Source organism: Microcaecilia unicolor, chromosome 4 (assembly GCF_901765095.1).
Source record: "Microcaecilia unicolor chromosome 4, aMicUni1.1, whole genome shotgun sequence".
NCBI classification, from domain to species: Eukaryota; Metazoa; Chordata; class Amphibia; order Gymnophiona; family Siphonopidae; genus Microcaecilia; species Microcaecilia unicolor.
Genome location: NC_044034.1, coordinates 187,447,271 through 187,465,023, shown reverse-complemented (window position 1 = coordinate 187,465,023; position 17,753 = coordinate 187,447,271). Strand labels below are relative to the sequence as shown.

At 43.8% G+C, this 17,753-nt stretch overlaps 1 protein-coding gene across 1 annotated transcript in view; it reads left to right on the top strand.

Annotated features, from left to right (window-relative positions):
• PLEKHA7 (pleckstrin homology domain containing A7) overlaps positions 1-17,753 on the top strand; it is a 927,681-nt gene that overhangs the window by 868,353 nt on the left and 41,575 nt on the right. Inside the window, 1 exon segment of the mRNA XM_030201054.1 lies at positions 14,466-14,669. Coding sequence (XP_030056914.1) covers positions 14,466-14,669 — 204 coding nt within the window.

Below are 17,753 nucleotides of genomic sequence, written 5' to 3'. Positions count from 1 at the left end.
TTCTTCTCCGTGTAGTGAGCTTTCTCAAAAGGCTAAAGATTTTTGTTGTCTCTAGGAATAGACAGCCTGCTTCCATCAGTTGTTGCCAATCTGCCTTTTGCTACCACTAGGGCAGGCAGATTAAGCATTCAGTGTAATAAAGTGTTTTAATGGTAATGCACATTAGTGTGTATTCACTAGCTTGTGTCAACATTTGTGCATGATCCTAAGGAGATATAAAAATAAGTCAAATAACATTTTAAAACAAAATAACAACCTGTCTTCTTCCAATCAGGAAATGGTCTAGTGGTTAAAAAAAATGACCTTAAAATCAGAAAACCTAATTTCAGTTTTACTTGCGCCATGGACCAGGGGTGCAACCAGACCTGACATTTGTTGGGGGGCTCTAGGAATATAGGTGTGAATAGTGCTTGGTATACTTCTAAATAATGTCTTAGAGTGCACTTGATAACGGATTTCTAAGTAAACAATCTGTCCTGCATCAACATAAACAATATGCACATTTATGGAAACCTTGGAAACACTGACATTTTTAAATGAAGTTGTATTATCCCATAACTTAAACTTTACCATTATAGTAGACTTGAGTCTGGTTAACCTCTCAACACACATCACAGTATCCTGGAAAATAATTACTGCAGTGGCACATATCCAGTGGCTTACCAGGGGGAGGGCGTGGGGGCGGTCCGCCCCGGGTGCACGCCGCTGGGGGGGTGCTGCGCGCCTGTCGGCTCTTCGTTTTCATGAAAACGAAGAGTCGGCAGGTGCGCGGCACCCCCCCCAGCGGCGTGCACCCGGGGGGTTCTTTCGCCGGGGGATCGAGGGTTCTATTGCCGGGGGGGGGCGTCGCGCTGTTCCGGGGGGGGCGCTGCACCAGGGGGGCGGGGCGCATCGGCGATCCGCCCCGGGTGTCAGCCCCCCTAGGAACGCCACTGTACATATCCCTCAATTTTACTTCATAAGAAATATAAAATCCCTTATTAAGCTGTATTAATAAGTCGTCTTGTCCCTTCCTCTGGTTCTACTGCGTTCTCTCTTTTCTGAAGCTGACATGAACCAGTCCACCCCCTTCTCCTTACGAAGGAGCAAAGTATTGTCTGCCAAATTACTTTGTGAAGTAACAATAAATCCTGCAAAGAAGCTTCTCAGAGCCTATGTAGCAAGCTTAACAACACAAATTCTGAACACACAAATATCAGTAATTATACCTTTAAAAAGCCAGACATCAGACTCCTATGGATCCACGCACAAATTACTTGCCAGAACACAGACTAATCCTCACGAATTACAGAATAAAGGACCAAAATTAGAAAAGGAAACACTGAGAAATCACATTCTCTGTAAGCAGTACAGCACAGGAGAAATAAAAATGAAAAGGGATTACCTACTGTAGGGAGCAAAATACAAGATCACTTTCTACCCCAAAATATCTATCACTGAAATGCTTTGATGTTCCCATGTATACCTCCTACCCATCCCCACCCTGTTAGACTGTCAATGAAATGCTTGGAAGTTTTTCTTATATATACTGTCATCTACCACATTTGCTTATTTCCGATCTGACGAAGAAGGGCAACCTTCGAAAGCTGATCAAGAAATGTATTATGTCCAGTAAAAAAGGTATCATCTTATTTTCTTTTCCATGTTTTATTTTGTTTGATTTCTATTGATTACCTTTAAAAGTGGACTAACACGGCTACCACACCACTCTACCTCAAAATAAAACTCACAAATTTAAGTTAAAAACTTGTGGGATAACAGTAGTAACCTATGAAAATTTAAGTGCTTTGAAAATGAGTTTGAGTGACTCCAGCCAACTTATTAATGGAACGTAACCACAGAGGCATGGTATGGTCGCATTTTCAATATTGTAATACTAGAGCCCAGCTAAGGAACAGGTTATTTTGAGTTAGTCTTCACTGGACCAAACTTGCTTTCCGTATGCCATCACCATCCAACTGAATAGGCAGTGTCTTAAAAGGTGGAGGATAAAGGATTTTTTTTTTTACATTTATATCCCACATTATCCCAAGCAAACTTGGGTTCAGTGTGGCTTACATTTGAAAATACAGCGAAACAGAATAGTAGAATTCAGTTACATCATGGGAATAAATAGATGGATATGTCTGAAACATTTAACAAAGTTGAGATTAGCATATATACCCAACTGGGCATTTAAAAGTCTGTCCTTAATGATGCTCCATGTTCAGGAATCATAGCCGTATGTATAGACATTCACACAACAGAACAGGCATCTATACATACATACAGAGCTAAGTGATTTTGGGGCGACTTCTGTTTGCTATACTTGCTAGATGTGCATTCCATAGACTATATGTGAATTTGGGATGCTTTAAGTGTTTTCACCAAGAAGATACAGTATATTGTTAGATGGTGCAGTGGACACACAAATTATAAAGCAGTACACTTAGTAGAATTGGTGACTGACAATACAAGTGGAGTTTTTTTAAAGCTACATGATGGCACGCCGAGCTCATGCCTTATAGTCCGCTGAGGGGGACTGGCTGGGCAGCGATTCTGAAGCTTTTTTTCTCCACATTGATAATATTTGAGTTCACAACAGAAGCACACAGGCAGTGTGAGCCGGTGCTAGGAATTTCAATTTTTTATACAGTTTGACACAGCTTGAGTGTAATTTATCTATACATACATTGCAAAAGTAAACAACAACTTCTACAGAGTACATCCAAAGATTAATTTTTATTTTCTCATTTCATCTTCCAAAATTCTAGACAACAGATGTACAGATCAGCAGGACCAAAGCAGTCCAAAACAAGTAATTGCAAATTGCAAAAGTAGCTATATTGGGTCAGACCAATGGTCCATCTGCCCAGTACTCTGCTTCCAAAACAGCAGCCAAGCCAGGCCACAAGCACCCGGCAGTAACCCAAATCGTGGCAACACTCCATACTACAAATCCCAGGCCAAGCAGTTGCTTCCCATGTCTGTCTCAATAGCAGACTATGGACTTTTCCTCCAGGAATTTGTCCAAACCTTTTTTAAACCCAGATACGCTAACTGCTGTTACCACCTCTTCTGGCAAAGAGTTCCAGAATTTCTTCAGACTCAGAATACATCCAAAACTTAATTTCTGTTTTCTTATTTCCATCTTCCAAAATTCTAGACAGCAGATATACGGATCATCAGGACCCAAAGCAGTCCAAGACAAGTAAAGTCAGAAACAACACAGTTTACACCTAATTGTTCAACCACCCTTAGGATTCACCTTTGGGTTTAAAAAGCAAAACCACATGCATGTAAAGACTGGATAAATGAATTAATGTTTAAAACAAATGCCCTTAATATGTAATACTGGGTAGCAATAATGAAACAGTGATGGAATATTCACATAGCAAGCAGCCTGAGCCAACAGATTTACTTTCCACTAAACATAATTAACTTTGTATGAACTTGGTGGCTAACTGTGCAGAACTGGACAATGTTGGCACATTTATAATGACTCTGGACAGCACTTCTGCATGAAGGAAGCCCTTCCCTCATTATTCAACACTTCTCTGTGAAATAGTAGTAATAAAAAAAGGCGAGTACATTTTTATAATATATCACTGCATTCCACAAAACAAAAGGAGCAAGTTCCCACATACCATCTTTTTATTTTGATTTAGGCACAGGATAAAAAAAAGATGTTAAATGCTCCCAGGTCTCAACTTAAAAGGTTTTTTTTTAAATTGTACTTATAAATAGTAAGTCTGATTGTTAAGCACTTGATTTGCATAACATGTCTTTTTGGTGGCTCTTTACTAGGTGAAAACATCTCTACACGAATATAGGGAGTCCCTATAACCAGCCCCTCTAAAGATACAATGATTTATAATTTAGAACTAATTATTCAATAATTTCCCCCGTGTACATCCGTGTACTGCAAAGCCGACATGTTTGAAAATATAAGCGAGATCAAATAAAAATGTTACCAACAGATGGAGGAAGTGACATCACCGCTGAGAGATGGCCGCCTGATCGCGGAGCTCTGCCGGTGCTTCAGAATAAAAAATCGGATCCACACAGGTAAACACTTGTTCTCACCCCAAATCAATCTCCAAAGCCTCCTGTCAGTATGGCGACACGGAAAAAGCTTGAAAAATTCCAATACAAAGCCGACAAGCAGAGAACAGGATCGACTCCGGAGCAAAGGGCGGCGACACGCGGTGCTAAAATGGCGGCTGACAACTCAGATACAGATCCGGACCCCGAGGACCACTCTGAGAGCGATACCGAACTCACCAGGAAGGATGTTTCCCGATGGTTTAAAGACCTGAAGGCCGAATTGGTGACCACTAAAAGGGAGATTCAATCGGCGGTAGTGGAATTCCGTGGAGAGGTGAGAGATATAGGAAACAGAGTGGCTGAAACAGAGGAAAAGGTGGAAGCGATTGTGGAGGATATGCAAGGTATACAAGCAGCTCTAAAACAGGGAGAGGCAGTTACGAATGGATATGGAGTTGAAAGTTGAAGACCTAGAAAATAGATCAAGGAGATGTAACTTGCGATTTAAAGGTGTTCCTGAGGAGGATCAGTAGAAAGACAGTGCCAAAGTGGTACAGGACCTTTGCGAATTTATCCAGAATTCAGGAGAAAATACCCAAGGAGAGCAAACACCTGGCAATGTAGTCCTGGACAGAGCCCATAGAAGCCTGGACCCTCAGAGAGGGGCAGTGCCGAGGGACGACATCACTTGTTTTCATGATTTCACTGTAAAGGAGTCTTCCAGGACCTGGCCCAGATGACTCTGCGACGGCGAAGAGATTTCAAAGAGGTAACGGCCTATTTACAAAAGGCGGGCTTAAGATACTGATGGCTTTATCCATTTGCATTACAATTGTCAGTAGGAACCCAAACATGGAAGATTCATACTACAACAGGAGCCTGGAAGGTCCTTTCAGAGCTTGGATGTACAGATGTACAAGCGGAGGGGATAGTTCCCCAAAATGGGGTCCCAGGTTCCCCATCTAAAGTACAAAAGGGATGGGAAAAAGTAAGAGGGGGGAAGAGGCGTACCCCTCCACTGACTGAGCCAAGCCCTAAGTTGGGAGAAACAACTTGACTGTTATGGACATAATGTCTAATTGGGAGAGCTGCAGATGTTCTTCTAGTGGTGTGAGGGTTAAAGATTGAAAAAGCTTGTGAAGTGCGTAGGAATGAATGATTGACAGATGAATGGAAATGTGGGGTGTACCGATATATGGTGATTGCATGTGGTCCTCTGGCGCTGGCACACTTCCTCGGGGAGCTAACTGGCTGGAGGAGGTGTTGGTTGTCGAGAGTATTGGGGAAGGGGGGAAGGGAGGGGGGAGGGTGGGAACTTGGAATGTTAATGGCTTAAATAACCCAGGAAAGAGAAGTATTATCTTTCGGGAACTTAGGCGCCTAAAATGGGACGTTGTTATGCTTCAGGAAACCCATATATGAAAGAGAGATGCACCACTGCTTAAGCAAAAAGGTTTTGGGGATTACTACCTGCTAGCCGACCCCAGAGGGGGTAAAACAGGGGGTTTGGTCACTATAGCAAAGAAAGGGGTACCTTTTGTCAACGATAGTGTATATACAGAAGCCCAGGGGAGGTGCTTAGTGATAAAAGGGAAGCTACACGACCAACAAGTAATGATCATTAACCTGTACGCTCCCAATACAGGGCAAGGCAACTTTTTTTGAATTATTACGGGATGCGTTGACACAGTTCGCATCAGGCAGAGTGATAATGGGGGGGGGGGGACGATTTTAATTTGACAGTGTCTGGACTCAACTACTGCAAAGGAGGGGCGGGAGATATCAGAGCCCACAGAAGTAAACTCATAACACTAGTCAAGGAGTTAGACCTACTGGATGTAGGGAGACTGAAGCACCCAGGGCAATGAACATTCTCCTTTTATTCTCAGGCGCAACAGACATACACACGAATAGATGCGATATGGTGTAGCCGTTCCCTTTGGGGGCAGGTAAGGGAAACTGAAATAGAGAATATCCATGCCTCTGATCATGCCCCGGTCTGGGTATCCCTCTTCGGGCTAGAGAAGGAAAGTACAAATACTTTCTGGAGGCTGAACAAATCTTTATTAGGCGAGGCAAAGGTCTGTAAGGAGCTAAGGAGGGCCATAAAAGATTACATGGAATTTAATGATAATGGAGAAGTGTCTGATGGAAATCTATGGGATGCCCTCAAGACAGTATTAAGGGGGCACCTCATTAAGTAGGGAGCTATCCGCAAGCGTGAACGCTGTGCCCAAGAGTTGGAGACTGGCGCGAGGTTGGCTCGATTAGAGGTGCTACATCAAGGGGGGGGGGGGAACCATGAAATTCTACCTGACTTATTAGACTGCAGATCCGAATTACAAAGGATTCAGGTAGAGAAGATGGGATTTTCCAGACGCCAGGAGCAACAAAAATTTTTTGAGTTTAGTAATAAATCATGAAACATGCTGGCACGCTTTCTTCAACAGCACCAGACTAAATGTACAATAACAACAATAAAAGGGGACTAGGGGTGCTCTTCTCCACTAGGACAGTGCAATCTGAGAACAATTTGTCCAATTTTACACCACTCTTTAGGGGTGAAGGAGCATCGAAATTGGAGACCCAGAATTACTTGAGGGAGTTACGGCTCCAAAGGCTTTCAGATAAACAGAACAAAGAGTTAGAGTTTCCCATATCTCTGGCGGAGGTGACAAGAGTGATTAAAGGTCTCAAAGGTGGGAAGGCATATGGCTAAATTCTATAAAATATTCACACCAGAATTAGCTCCTGTCTTGAGTAGGGTAGGAAATGACTGTTTTGCGGGCCACCCTTTCCCTCCCAGTATGCATGAAGCGGGGGTATCGTTTCTTTTAAAGCCCGGACGTGATCTGGCTGTGTGTGGTTCGTACAGACCGATATCCCTGCTGAATGTAGACGTTAAAATATTGGCCAAGATAATGGCAGATCGCCTAGGTAGAGTGTTACCACAATTAGTTCATGAAGATCGATCAGGCTTTATACCCCAAAGGCAGGTAGAAGATAATATTCAACGCTCTCTGAATATAATATGGGGAGCCCAACAGCAGAAGGTTCCATTGGCTCTGTTGACCACAGATGCTGAGAAGGCATTCGATAGGGTAGAATGGTCCTGCTTGTGGGAGATCTTGGAATCAGTGGGGTTTGGGACTAAATTTGTGGGATGGCTTCAATGTCTGTATGAATCTCCAGCAGCCAGAATTAAAGTCAACGGGGGATACTCTGCCCAGTTTAGGATTCAAAGGGGCAATCGTCAGGGTTGCCCTCTCTCCCCCCTGTTATTTGCTCTCTCTATCGAACCCCTGGCACAGAGTGTTCGTTCACTAGCTGACATTAGAGGAATACAAATTGGGGGGAAAGAACATAAAATAGCTTTATTTGCAGATGATGTTTTGTTTTATGTAGAATTGGAAAAGGTGCAGCGAAGGGCGACTAAAATGATAGCAGGGATGGGACAACTTCCTTATGAAGAAAGACTAAGGAGGCTAGGGCTTTTCAGCTTGCAGAAGAGACGGCTGAGGGGAGACATGATAGAGGTATATAAAATAATGAGTGGAGTGGAACAGGTGGATATGAAGCGTCTGTTCACGCTTTCCAAAAATAATAAGACTAGAGGGAATGCGATGAAACTACAGTGTAAATTTAAAACAAATCGAAGAAACTTTTTCTTCACCCAACGCATAATTAAACTCTGGTATTCGTTGCCGGAGAACGTGGTGAAGGCGGTTAGCTTGGCAGAGTTTTAAAAGGGGTTAGACGGTTTCCTAAAGGACAAGTCCATAAACCACTACTAAAATGGACTTGGGAAAAATCCACAATTCCAGGAATAACATGTATAGAATGTTTGTACATTTGGGAAGCTTGCCAGGTGCCCTTGGCCTGGATTGGCCGCTGTCATGGACAGGATGCTGGGCTCTATGGACCCTTGGTCTTTTCCCAGTGTGGTATTACTTATGTACTAATCCTTTGCTGACATTGCCTATTATTATTAGGGAGCTTAATAGGTTTGGGGGGATGTCAGGCTTTAAAGTTAACTATGACAAATCTGAATTGATGGGGGTAACTATCCTAGATAAAGAGTTGGATAGAATATTACAGTCATTTGCCTTCAAAAAAGCAGGATCGTACTTCCGATACTTAGGAATACAGATCCCCACAGATCTGTCCCAATTATATTCCTTAAATTATATTCCTCTGTTTGGGGAACTTCGGAGGGACATGAATAGGTGGAAAAGTGAGTGGCTGTCTTGGTGGGGACGAATATCAGCCATTAAAATGAACTTATTGCCCAGGTTGATATTTTTATTCCAAACTCTGCCCCTGCAGGTCCCCATGGGAGAGATTGCCCGCTTTCAGTCGGAAATATCCAGATTCATCTGGGGAGGGCGTTCGGCTAGACTCTCCAGGAAGGTGATGTGGGGAGCGGCAGGGCAAGGGGGGAGAGGCGTGCCTAATTTGCAGTGGTATTATTGGGCGGCCCAACTAAAATTGATAACAGAATGGAGCAGGGGGGAGGAGTCATCGATAACCAATCTGGAACAATATTTTGTCCCGGGAAATCTTCTAGATGCAGGCCTCTGGGCTTCAGTCCCAGCCAATACTTATAAAAAATTGACTTCGAATCCATTCATCTCGCACCTGTTGATACTGTGGGGTTCCCTAAAATATAAGCTGCTGGGGATGAGAACTTTGTCGACCGTTCAGATTACGCAGGAGCCTAGTTTCCCAGCCGGCTGACATGGGGCAGCATTTGCAGGCTGGGCCCAACGAGGTTTGGTTCAATTTCGAGACCTAATGGATTCGGGGGACATAAGGACTTTGGGGAACTGCAAGAGTCCCATAACCTGCCTGCATCAGACTTTTTTGCTTATCTACAAATTAAACACTTTATTAATAGGCAGGGTTGGCTAAGAACTGATCCAGATGAGAAGGAACATCTGGAGGAGCTATGGTACTTTGTAGGTAAGAAGGGGAAGGCTATATCTCTTTTGTATCACCACATACGGGGAGAGGGTTTTGTTAAATTACCATATATGAGTGCAAGGGAGCATGACCTGGAATGTGAGTTAAGCACGGCCGAGTGGAAAGCAATATGCATGGAGGTGAAAAAAAACATCTATATGTGTTTTGATTAAAGAAAATGCATATAAGGTATTAAGCAGATGGTACTATATGCCTGACCGGGTGAAAATAATGTACCCGGACGCCAGTGATCAGTGTCGGCGCTTTGGAATGGCCGTGGGCACATTTTGGCATTTCTGGTGGTCATGTTCTTCCTTGCAAAACTTTTGGTTGGAAGTGGCGCGTAATCTCACGACTGTCCTGGACTCTGAGTTTCCCTGCGATCCCAAGTGGTGTCTTTTAGGATGGGGGAACAGAAGAGGACTAAAATTGCAGAGGCGTATAAAACATCTTCGTCTGGCAGTGGCAAAGACAATCATAGCCCTTCACTGGAAATCAAGTTCTGGACCCACTAAACAGCAGTGGTTAACAAAAGTCAGACTGGTGGCCGAGTTGGAGAAACTGACAGACCGTAGATTGGGGCGCTTTGACCAAGAAGCGACAGAATGGGTGCATTTGGATCGTATATTGGTTGCAGTGTGAAAGTTACCAAACAAAATAAAACATGGAAAAGAAAATAAGATGATACCTTTTTTATTGGACATAACTTAATACATTTCTTGATTAGCTTTCGAAGGTTGCCCTTCTTCCTCAGATCCGAAGTCAGGAAACTAGAACACGCATGGAACAAAAAGAGAGATGAACAAACACTAAATGCCTGGAAACTACTTCGGAGGAAATACAAATATACCATAAAACAGACTAAAAGACTACATTACAAAACAATAATAGGACCAAACTACAAAGACACACATAAACTCTTCTATCTTGTGAATAAACTGTTAGACACCACACCAGTTACAAACAACAGCAAAGACATACCAGATGTTGACAACCTTGCGAAATACTTCAAGGAGAAAATTATACAATTACGACTTAAAATACCCGCCAGTCCTATTGAATACGCCAAACTTCTAGATTGTCTAGACCCAGAAGACGGCACATACCCAGCAGACAGAACCTGGACCGAATTCGAATTACTATCAGAAGACCTCATCTCTGAAACACTTAAAAGATTTGCCAAATCCCACTGCAAACTAGACATATGCCCAAACAACCCAATGAAATCAGCTCCTCAACAATTCATAATAGACCTAACGAACCACGTAAACTTCATGCTACAAAATGGACTTTTCCCAAAAGAAAAAGGAAAAATTTTACTCACCCCAATACCCAAAGATACAAAGAAAAGCGCAAGCAAAATAACCAATTACAGACCAGTAGCATCCATACCACTAATAACCAAAATAACCGAAGGAATGGTAACTAAACAACTCACAAACTATCTAAACAAGCACTCAATACTGCATGATGCCCAATCAGCACAGAAACAGTATTAATTACCCTTATGACTAAATTTAAACAAATGATTGCAACCGGCAACAATATACTCCTCCTACAATTTGACATGTCAAGTGCCTTCGACATGGTTGACCACGGAATCCTATTACACATACTTGAATATTTTGGCATTGGAGGAAATGTCCTAAACTGGTTCAAGGGGTTCCTAACCCTGCGTTCATATCAAATCACATCAAATTCAACCACGTCTGCTGCATGGACACCTGAATGTGGAGTACCACAAGGATCACCCCTCTCACCAACCATTTTCAACCTAATGATGATCCCCTTGGCAAAACTCCTATCAAACCATAACTTCAACCCACATATATACGCCGATGATGTAACAATATACATCCCTTTCAAACAAGACATTAAAGAAATCTTCAATGAAATCAACCAAAGTCTACACATCATGAACACATGGGCAGATGCATTTCGTTTGAAACTAAATGCAGAAAAAACTCAATGCCTGATACTCACCTCCCAATACAACACGAATGAATTTACCGCTATAAACACACCAAAACTAAACCTTCCAATCTCAGAAATGTTAAAAATCCTTGGCGTCACTATCGACCGCCACCTAACACTCGAAACTCATGCAAACAACACAACTAAAAAGATGTTCTACTGCATGTGGAAACTGAAAAGAATAAGACCATTCTTCCCAAGATCCGTCTTCCGCAGCCTAGTGCAATCCCTCGTACTCAGCCATCTGGATTACTGCAACTCACTATACGCAGGCTGTAAAGAGCAAATACTGAGGAAACTTCAAACAGCCCAGAACACAGCAGCCAGACTCATCTTTGGAAAACCAAAATATGAAAGTGCAAAACCCTTACGAGAGAAGCTACACTGGCTCCCACTCAAAGAACGCATTACTTTTAAAGTATGCACATTAGTCCACAAAATTATTCACGGTGAAGCCCCAGCCTACATGTCTGACTTAATAGACTTACCACCCAGAAACGCTAAAAGATCATCCCGAACTTTCCTCAACCTCCACTTCCCTAACTGCAAAGGCTTGAAATACAAGGCGCTGCACGCGTCAACCTTTTCTTACATGAGCACGCAGTTCTGGAATACACTGCCGCGCAACCTGAAACCGATCTACGAGCTAGTCACCTTCCGCAAACTATTGAAGACCCATCTTTTTGATAAAATCTACGGAAAGAACCAAAACACATAAAGTCCACACTCACTGTTCAGTAATGCATCAATACATCCACTTCTGAATTCTCATCCCCCGTAATCTTACCACACTCATACCTTTACTCACAGAAAAATGTATACCAAATGTTCTCTTGCTATTATATATTGCCCTATTAGTTTCCCGTTGTTTCTTTCCACCATTTTACTGTTCTTTTCCATTGTTTTTTTCCCTTAACGACACTTTGACTTTGTCTCGTATAACTCCTCACAGTGTAATCCATAACCAAGTTGTAACAAATCGTATTTCCATCATTTACAATGTATTGTAAACCACACTGAGCCCGCAAAAAGGTGGGAAAATGTGGGATACAAATGCAATAAATAAATAAATAAAGTAAATTGATAACCTTTAAGAGTGGACTAACACAGCTACCACACCTCTCTACTTAAGTGTGAAAGTTGTAATTATTAGGGTAAATACGATGGTGGGGAGGGAGGAGGGTGCTGCTGTAAAGGAGGTTGGTGGGTTGGGGGAAGGGTATTATCTAGAGAGCTTTTGTATTAGAATAAAGTGAATTACCTGTTTTTTTCTTTTTTTATCGTAAAATGGCTGTATTGAAACATTACTTTAATGGTTCAGAGTTTTTAAACCATTTCAAGCTCTCAATAAAATTCAAAGTTTAAAAAAAAATGTTACCAACAATAAAGTACGACAACATGGATAGAGCAGCTCAAAGGTTTGCTTGCTTTGTTTTGGGTGAACGAGGATGACCGACAGCAGTACAGAGGAGAGGGAAAGGAAGACCAACCTAATTGGCTTCAGCTTTTCGATGTCTCCTGTTCCGGCTCCCTTCATAGCTCCTTACACTGCTGCCATTCTTCAATCCTCCAGGATGCCGGCAGCAACAGTGCAGTAAAGACACTGCTTTCGGCGGTCTTGGAAGTTCTCCCTCTGTTGCAGTGTCCCGTCTATGCGGGACAGGAAATTGTAGCAGAGGGAAAGTTTCTGGGCCACCGAAGGCAGTGTGTCTAACTCACAACGGCTGGAAAATTGAAGGACAGCGGTGCAAGGAGAGGTGAAGAACAGCGGTATAGGGAGTGGGAGGGCAGTCAGTAGTGCCTAAAACACAGGCACTTGACTGGCCATCAGGGTTGGGGGCAGTGGCGTTCCCAGGGTGGCTGACACCCGGGGCGGATCGCCGATGCGCCGCCCCCCCGGGTGCAGCGCCCCCCCCCCCCCCCGGTGCATTTTTACCTGCTGGGGGGGGGGGGGGCCGCGCGCCTGTCGGCTTCACTCATTCCATGCTCCCTCTGCCCCGGAACAGGAAGTAACCTGTTCCGGGGCAGAGGGAGCACGGAACGAGTGGAGCCGACAGGCACATGGCACCCCCCCAGCGGCGTGCACCCAGGGCGGACAGCACCCACCGCCCCCCCCCCCTAGGAACGCCACTGGTTGGGGGACCTGAGGCTGGAATGGGGGGGCTGTCTTCCAAGGCTCCTCTCATAGCTACACCACTGCCATAAACACTTATGAACTTAGGGGTTCTTTTGCTAAGCTGTGGTAAAAGGGGTTCACGCTAGCATCAGCTCGTGTTTTTTGATGCGCACTGATGCCCCCTTTTATCACAGTGGGTAAAAGGCTGTCTGTTATTCTGGAAAAGAAATAGCCATGCAGTATGTGAACCACTTACTGCGTGGCCGTGGTCATTTCAGGGGGAGCACTTACCACCACCCATTGAGGTGGCAGTAAGAGCTCCTGTGCTAACCCTTCGGTAACTGAGCAGCGCTGATTACCACCAGGTAAGCACCAGCACTACAAAAATAGAAACTTTTTGTAGCGCTGGAAATGGTAAGTCCAGATTGGCATGCGGCAAGCCTGTTGTCATGCGCCAGCCCTTAAGTAAAAGTGCCCTTTAGTTAGTCTGCGTGTGACTCCCAGGAGCCCACGTAGATTGTAAACCCTTTAAAGGTAATTTTATAACAGAGTGCCTGGTTTGAGAGAGCAAGTGGGTGCTTACTTAGGCATTATAAAGACACATGTGCCTATGGCTCTTAGTTTAGAAGCTCTATTTGTGATGCCGATGTTTGAAAACCAGCATTTAGACATCCATATTGCATGGATGTCCAAATCCCAATTTTACAGAGCTGGGATATGAACATCTAAAACTGCAGTATGACCTTATGGCAAGGGGGCATGGTCTGGGTGTGTGTTGGGCAGGACTAGGGAGAGGCCAAGATATGGATGCCCCCTGATTTCGGAAAGGGAAGGGATGTATGTCTAAAAAGATGGATGTTGGTATTTAGACATGATACTTGGCACACCCACGTTACAGAAAGTGCTCTGATTGAATAGCTCTCCACTAGAGGGAAAGTCACCCCCATAATTGCTGTTCCCCTTCTTTCCCCAAATGTGAAACTGGCAAGGGATACCGGGCTCTGTGACCGCTTCAGGAATTATGGATGTTCATGGTACTAAAATTATTTTAAATGCAAAATTTGAAAAACCAAAAAGATGAAAGTGAAAATACAACATAATTAAGAAGAAAGGGTTTTTTTCTGACCTATGATGAAACAGTTGCCCGTTTAGTGCTAAATTGTCTGTGCATTGTCACTGAGCACTTTGGGGTTTTGAAGTCTTTTCCTTGAAATGTATTAGCACACTATTCAATTGGAAGTAGTTGTTTTGGTGTAATACATTGCTGTAAGAACACACTCAGCAATACAAAATGTCTAATCATTATTTAGTGACAATAAAGGTTTTCTGGTTTTCATGCAGAATATGAATTATAGTGGAAGTTTGTTTGCATTCTTCCCTGTTTAAGGAGGATAGACCCAAAAGTGCATTGGAGCGCCTATACTCTGGAGACCACCAAAGAAGCAAGATGAGTGCAGAGGAGCAGCTGAAACGCATGAAACGACACCAGAAGGCATTAGTCCGAGAGCGCAAGAAGACTCTTAGCCAGGGAGACAGACAGCCTGATCCGTCTCGATCTTTCATCCGGCCCATCTCTGCAGACATAGGCTCAGTATGTTAGGAAATGCCTAGAAAGGATATAAGAAAAAGCACAATACATAGTTTGCATAGGAAGCACTTTAATGTCGTTGTTCATGGCACACGTAGACTAACTGTGGCTGTCTAGAGCATCGATACAGGTTCTAAGAGTTGGAAGTAGTAAATGTTAGGATAACTTTTTAAGGGTGAATAGTCACAGGGTATAATTTTTATATAATAGGCCTCTTAACTTTTGTGGAAAGTATATGCATAAGTTACACTAGTTTTCAAAGGGGAAGTTTGTGCATAGTACTTTTCCTTTGAAAATCACACCACATACACTGGCTTATCTTACATGCATATGTACATATTTTATAAAATGTGTGTAAGTGCTAACTTCTCCCCATCCTTATTCCTAGGAATGCCTCCTCTCAGTTAAACTTATGCACATATGTGCTGTTTATGCACACTTTAGCCACATATAGCCTGGGCAGGTTTGGAAGAAACCAGTTCTTTGCATCATTCAGTGGCGTGGGCCTGGGTGGGCTCAGACCCATCCAGAATTTTGTCTCTCTTAGATTGGCTGGCAAGAATCCCCAAGCCCCGCCAGCCGAAGACCTCCTTCCTGCCAAAGGAACTTACTTCTTGGGCAGCCACCAGCACTGTCCCTGAGCTGCTGCTGCCAGCTGCAGGCTCCTCCACCGTGCACATTCTCTGTTTTCACACATGCACAAAATTGAGCGTACGCACAGGCCAACATCTGGCAGCAGCAGTTAAGGGGCTATGTCGGCAGCTGCCTAAGAAGTAAGCTTGTTTGGCAGGAAGGAGGTCTTCAGCTGTTGGGGCTTGAGGATCCTTGCCAGCACAGGTATTTCATTTACATGTGGAGGGGGGAGGAGGTGCTGGGAGGGGAGGCAGGTTAAATTTGGGTTTTCCTGTAGTTTGAGGGGGGATGGCAGACATGACATTTTTGGCCCGCCCACTTTGATCTTGGGCCTGCCCTAAATCGGCTGTCTGGCTATGCTACTGGCATCATCTTTTCTTTTTTATATGAAAATGGCCTCGAAAATGCTTGTGGGTGCTGCAGGTAAGTTGGTTAGAGAATTGTGTAGTTAAGACAGAAGGCAGCAGTTTCAGCCAATCATAACTCTATAACTTGAATCATGTTTGGAGGGCATTAAAGTGTTGTTTCAGGTTGTGGACCTACAGTAAGGGAATGAGCCTTCTGATGGATGTTCTTTAATAGCTTAGAAAGGATGTATTAATAGCTAGCTTAACATACACAGTACTAAGTATAATCATGTATTAAAGTGAAATTATTTTTTACTGCTTTAGAGGTATCTTTTAGAGCCTGTTAATCACTTTTGCTCTCTATATAAAGCATTCATCTAAGGATTCATTGCATATACCAGTACTGCTATACAGCTGAATTTCAAGTAATCAAGCAAGGTTCAAAGTATACGTAGAACGGAGAAGGGGATTTTTTTCCAACTTAATAAATATTGCACAGGTTATAAATATGTAATGAGCCCTCTAACCAAAGCACTTCTGTTAAGGACCGTCACCCAGTCACTCCTTTGGCATCATACCAGGGATGTAAATGGCACTGTCTCTGTAATGCTAGCCCTATGGTTTGTCTTGTTCCATTAGAGCTTTAAAATTCCTGGCCCTTCTCTAGCTAATTCATTGCACAAACTCTCTAGCTTCTAGACCTGTATCACTCGTCATACCTAATACTTCCCTTCTTTGTTTGCAGAAACTTCTGATTTGTTTAAAATAATTGCTAACCAGGCTACTTGTTTTTTTGTTTTAACCAGGCTTTATTGCGGTTTAGCAGCAATTAATTTGAATTTCTTTTAATACCACCTGCTTCTTCATTTCCATTTTTGAGAGTCCCCAGTAACACTCATTTGCTAGCTCCACTTGCCATGGTTCTCTTCTTGATAACCATCTGTAGGTTACCTGTGCTTGGACAAGGATGCTGCTGATTATTTGGATTTGTTGCCCCATTTCCATATCCTATATAATAATTCTCACCTCCAACGTTCTATCTTGCTGCCTGTGTCCGTGGCTTTCTTCGCAGTTGGTCTGCTAGGCTCCGTAGATCAGGCTGACGTCACGTACAATGTCAGAGCCGGAGGAGGAGGGGTGAAAGGGACAGGGCACAGGGGCGGAGCTTGAAAGAAACAGAAGCGTTGAGGGGCGGAGTAGCCGACAGTGTTGCGACCAATGGCAGGGAAAGAGAGGTCAGAGTCCTCCTTGGGCGTCAGTGGAGGGGGCAGAGCCATGGAGAGCGTGCTGCTATGCCGAGCCGGTGCGTGGGTACGCTCATGCATTCCTGCACGGGAGAGGGGGAGACCTCAGGAGTCGGAGTGGCGCAAAAGAGGAGGAAAGCTTGCAACGGCCACGGCTGCCCCTCCGGGCCCCATGGGAGGGTGTGTGGGCAGCCGCAACGACTCCTCGGGAGGGAGGGAGCTTGAAACTCGGAGGGAGGGAGAGGACCCTGCCACTCAGAGGGAGGGAGGATACACACTGTGAGGAAAACCTTGCTAGCGCCCATTTCATTTGTGTCAGAAACGGGCCTTTTTTACTAGTTTGATAAGAAAAGAAAAGAGTGGAGGAGTAGCCTAATGGTTATTGCGGCAGCCTGAGAACTGGGGAACTGGGTTTGATTCCCACTGCAGCTCCTTGTAACTCTGGGCAAGTCACTTAACCCTCAATTGCCCGAGGTACAAAATAGGTACCTGCATTTAATATGTATCTGTTTTGATTGTACCCATCCCCTTTATATCGGTGTTTCTGAAGTCTGGTCCTGGAGTACCCCTTGCCAGTCAGGTTTTCAGGGTATCCACAATGAATATACATGAAAGAGATTTGCATATCATGGAGGCAGAGGCAGTGCATTCAAATCAAGTCCATGCATATTCATTGTGGATATCCTGAAAACCTGACTGGAAAGGGGTACTCCAGAACCGGACTTGGGAAACACATGAATGTCTACTTGGTCAGACAGTAATTGCTTCTTGATATGGGCCATTATTTTAAAAGCCTTATGCCTTACACATGTAAATAATATCCAGTTTTAGAAAGGGCTTGATTACACGTGAGTGCCAGTAAT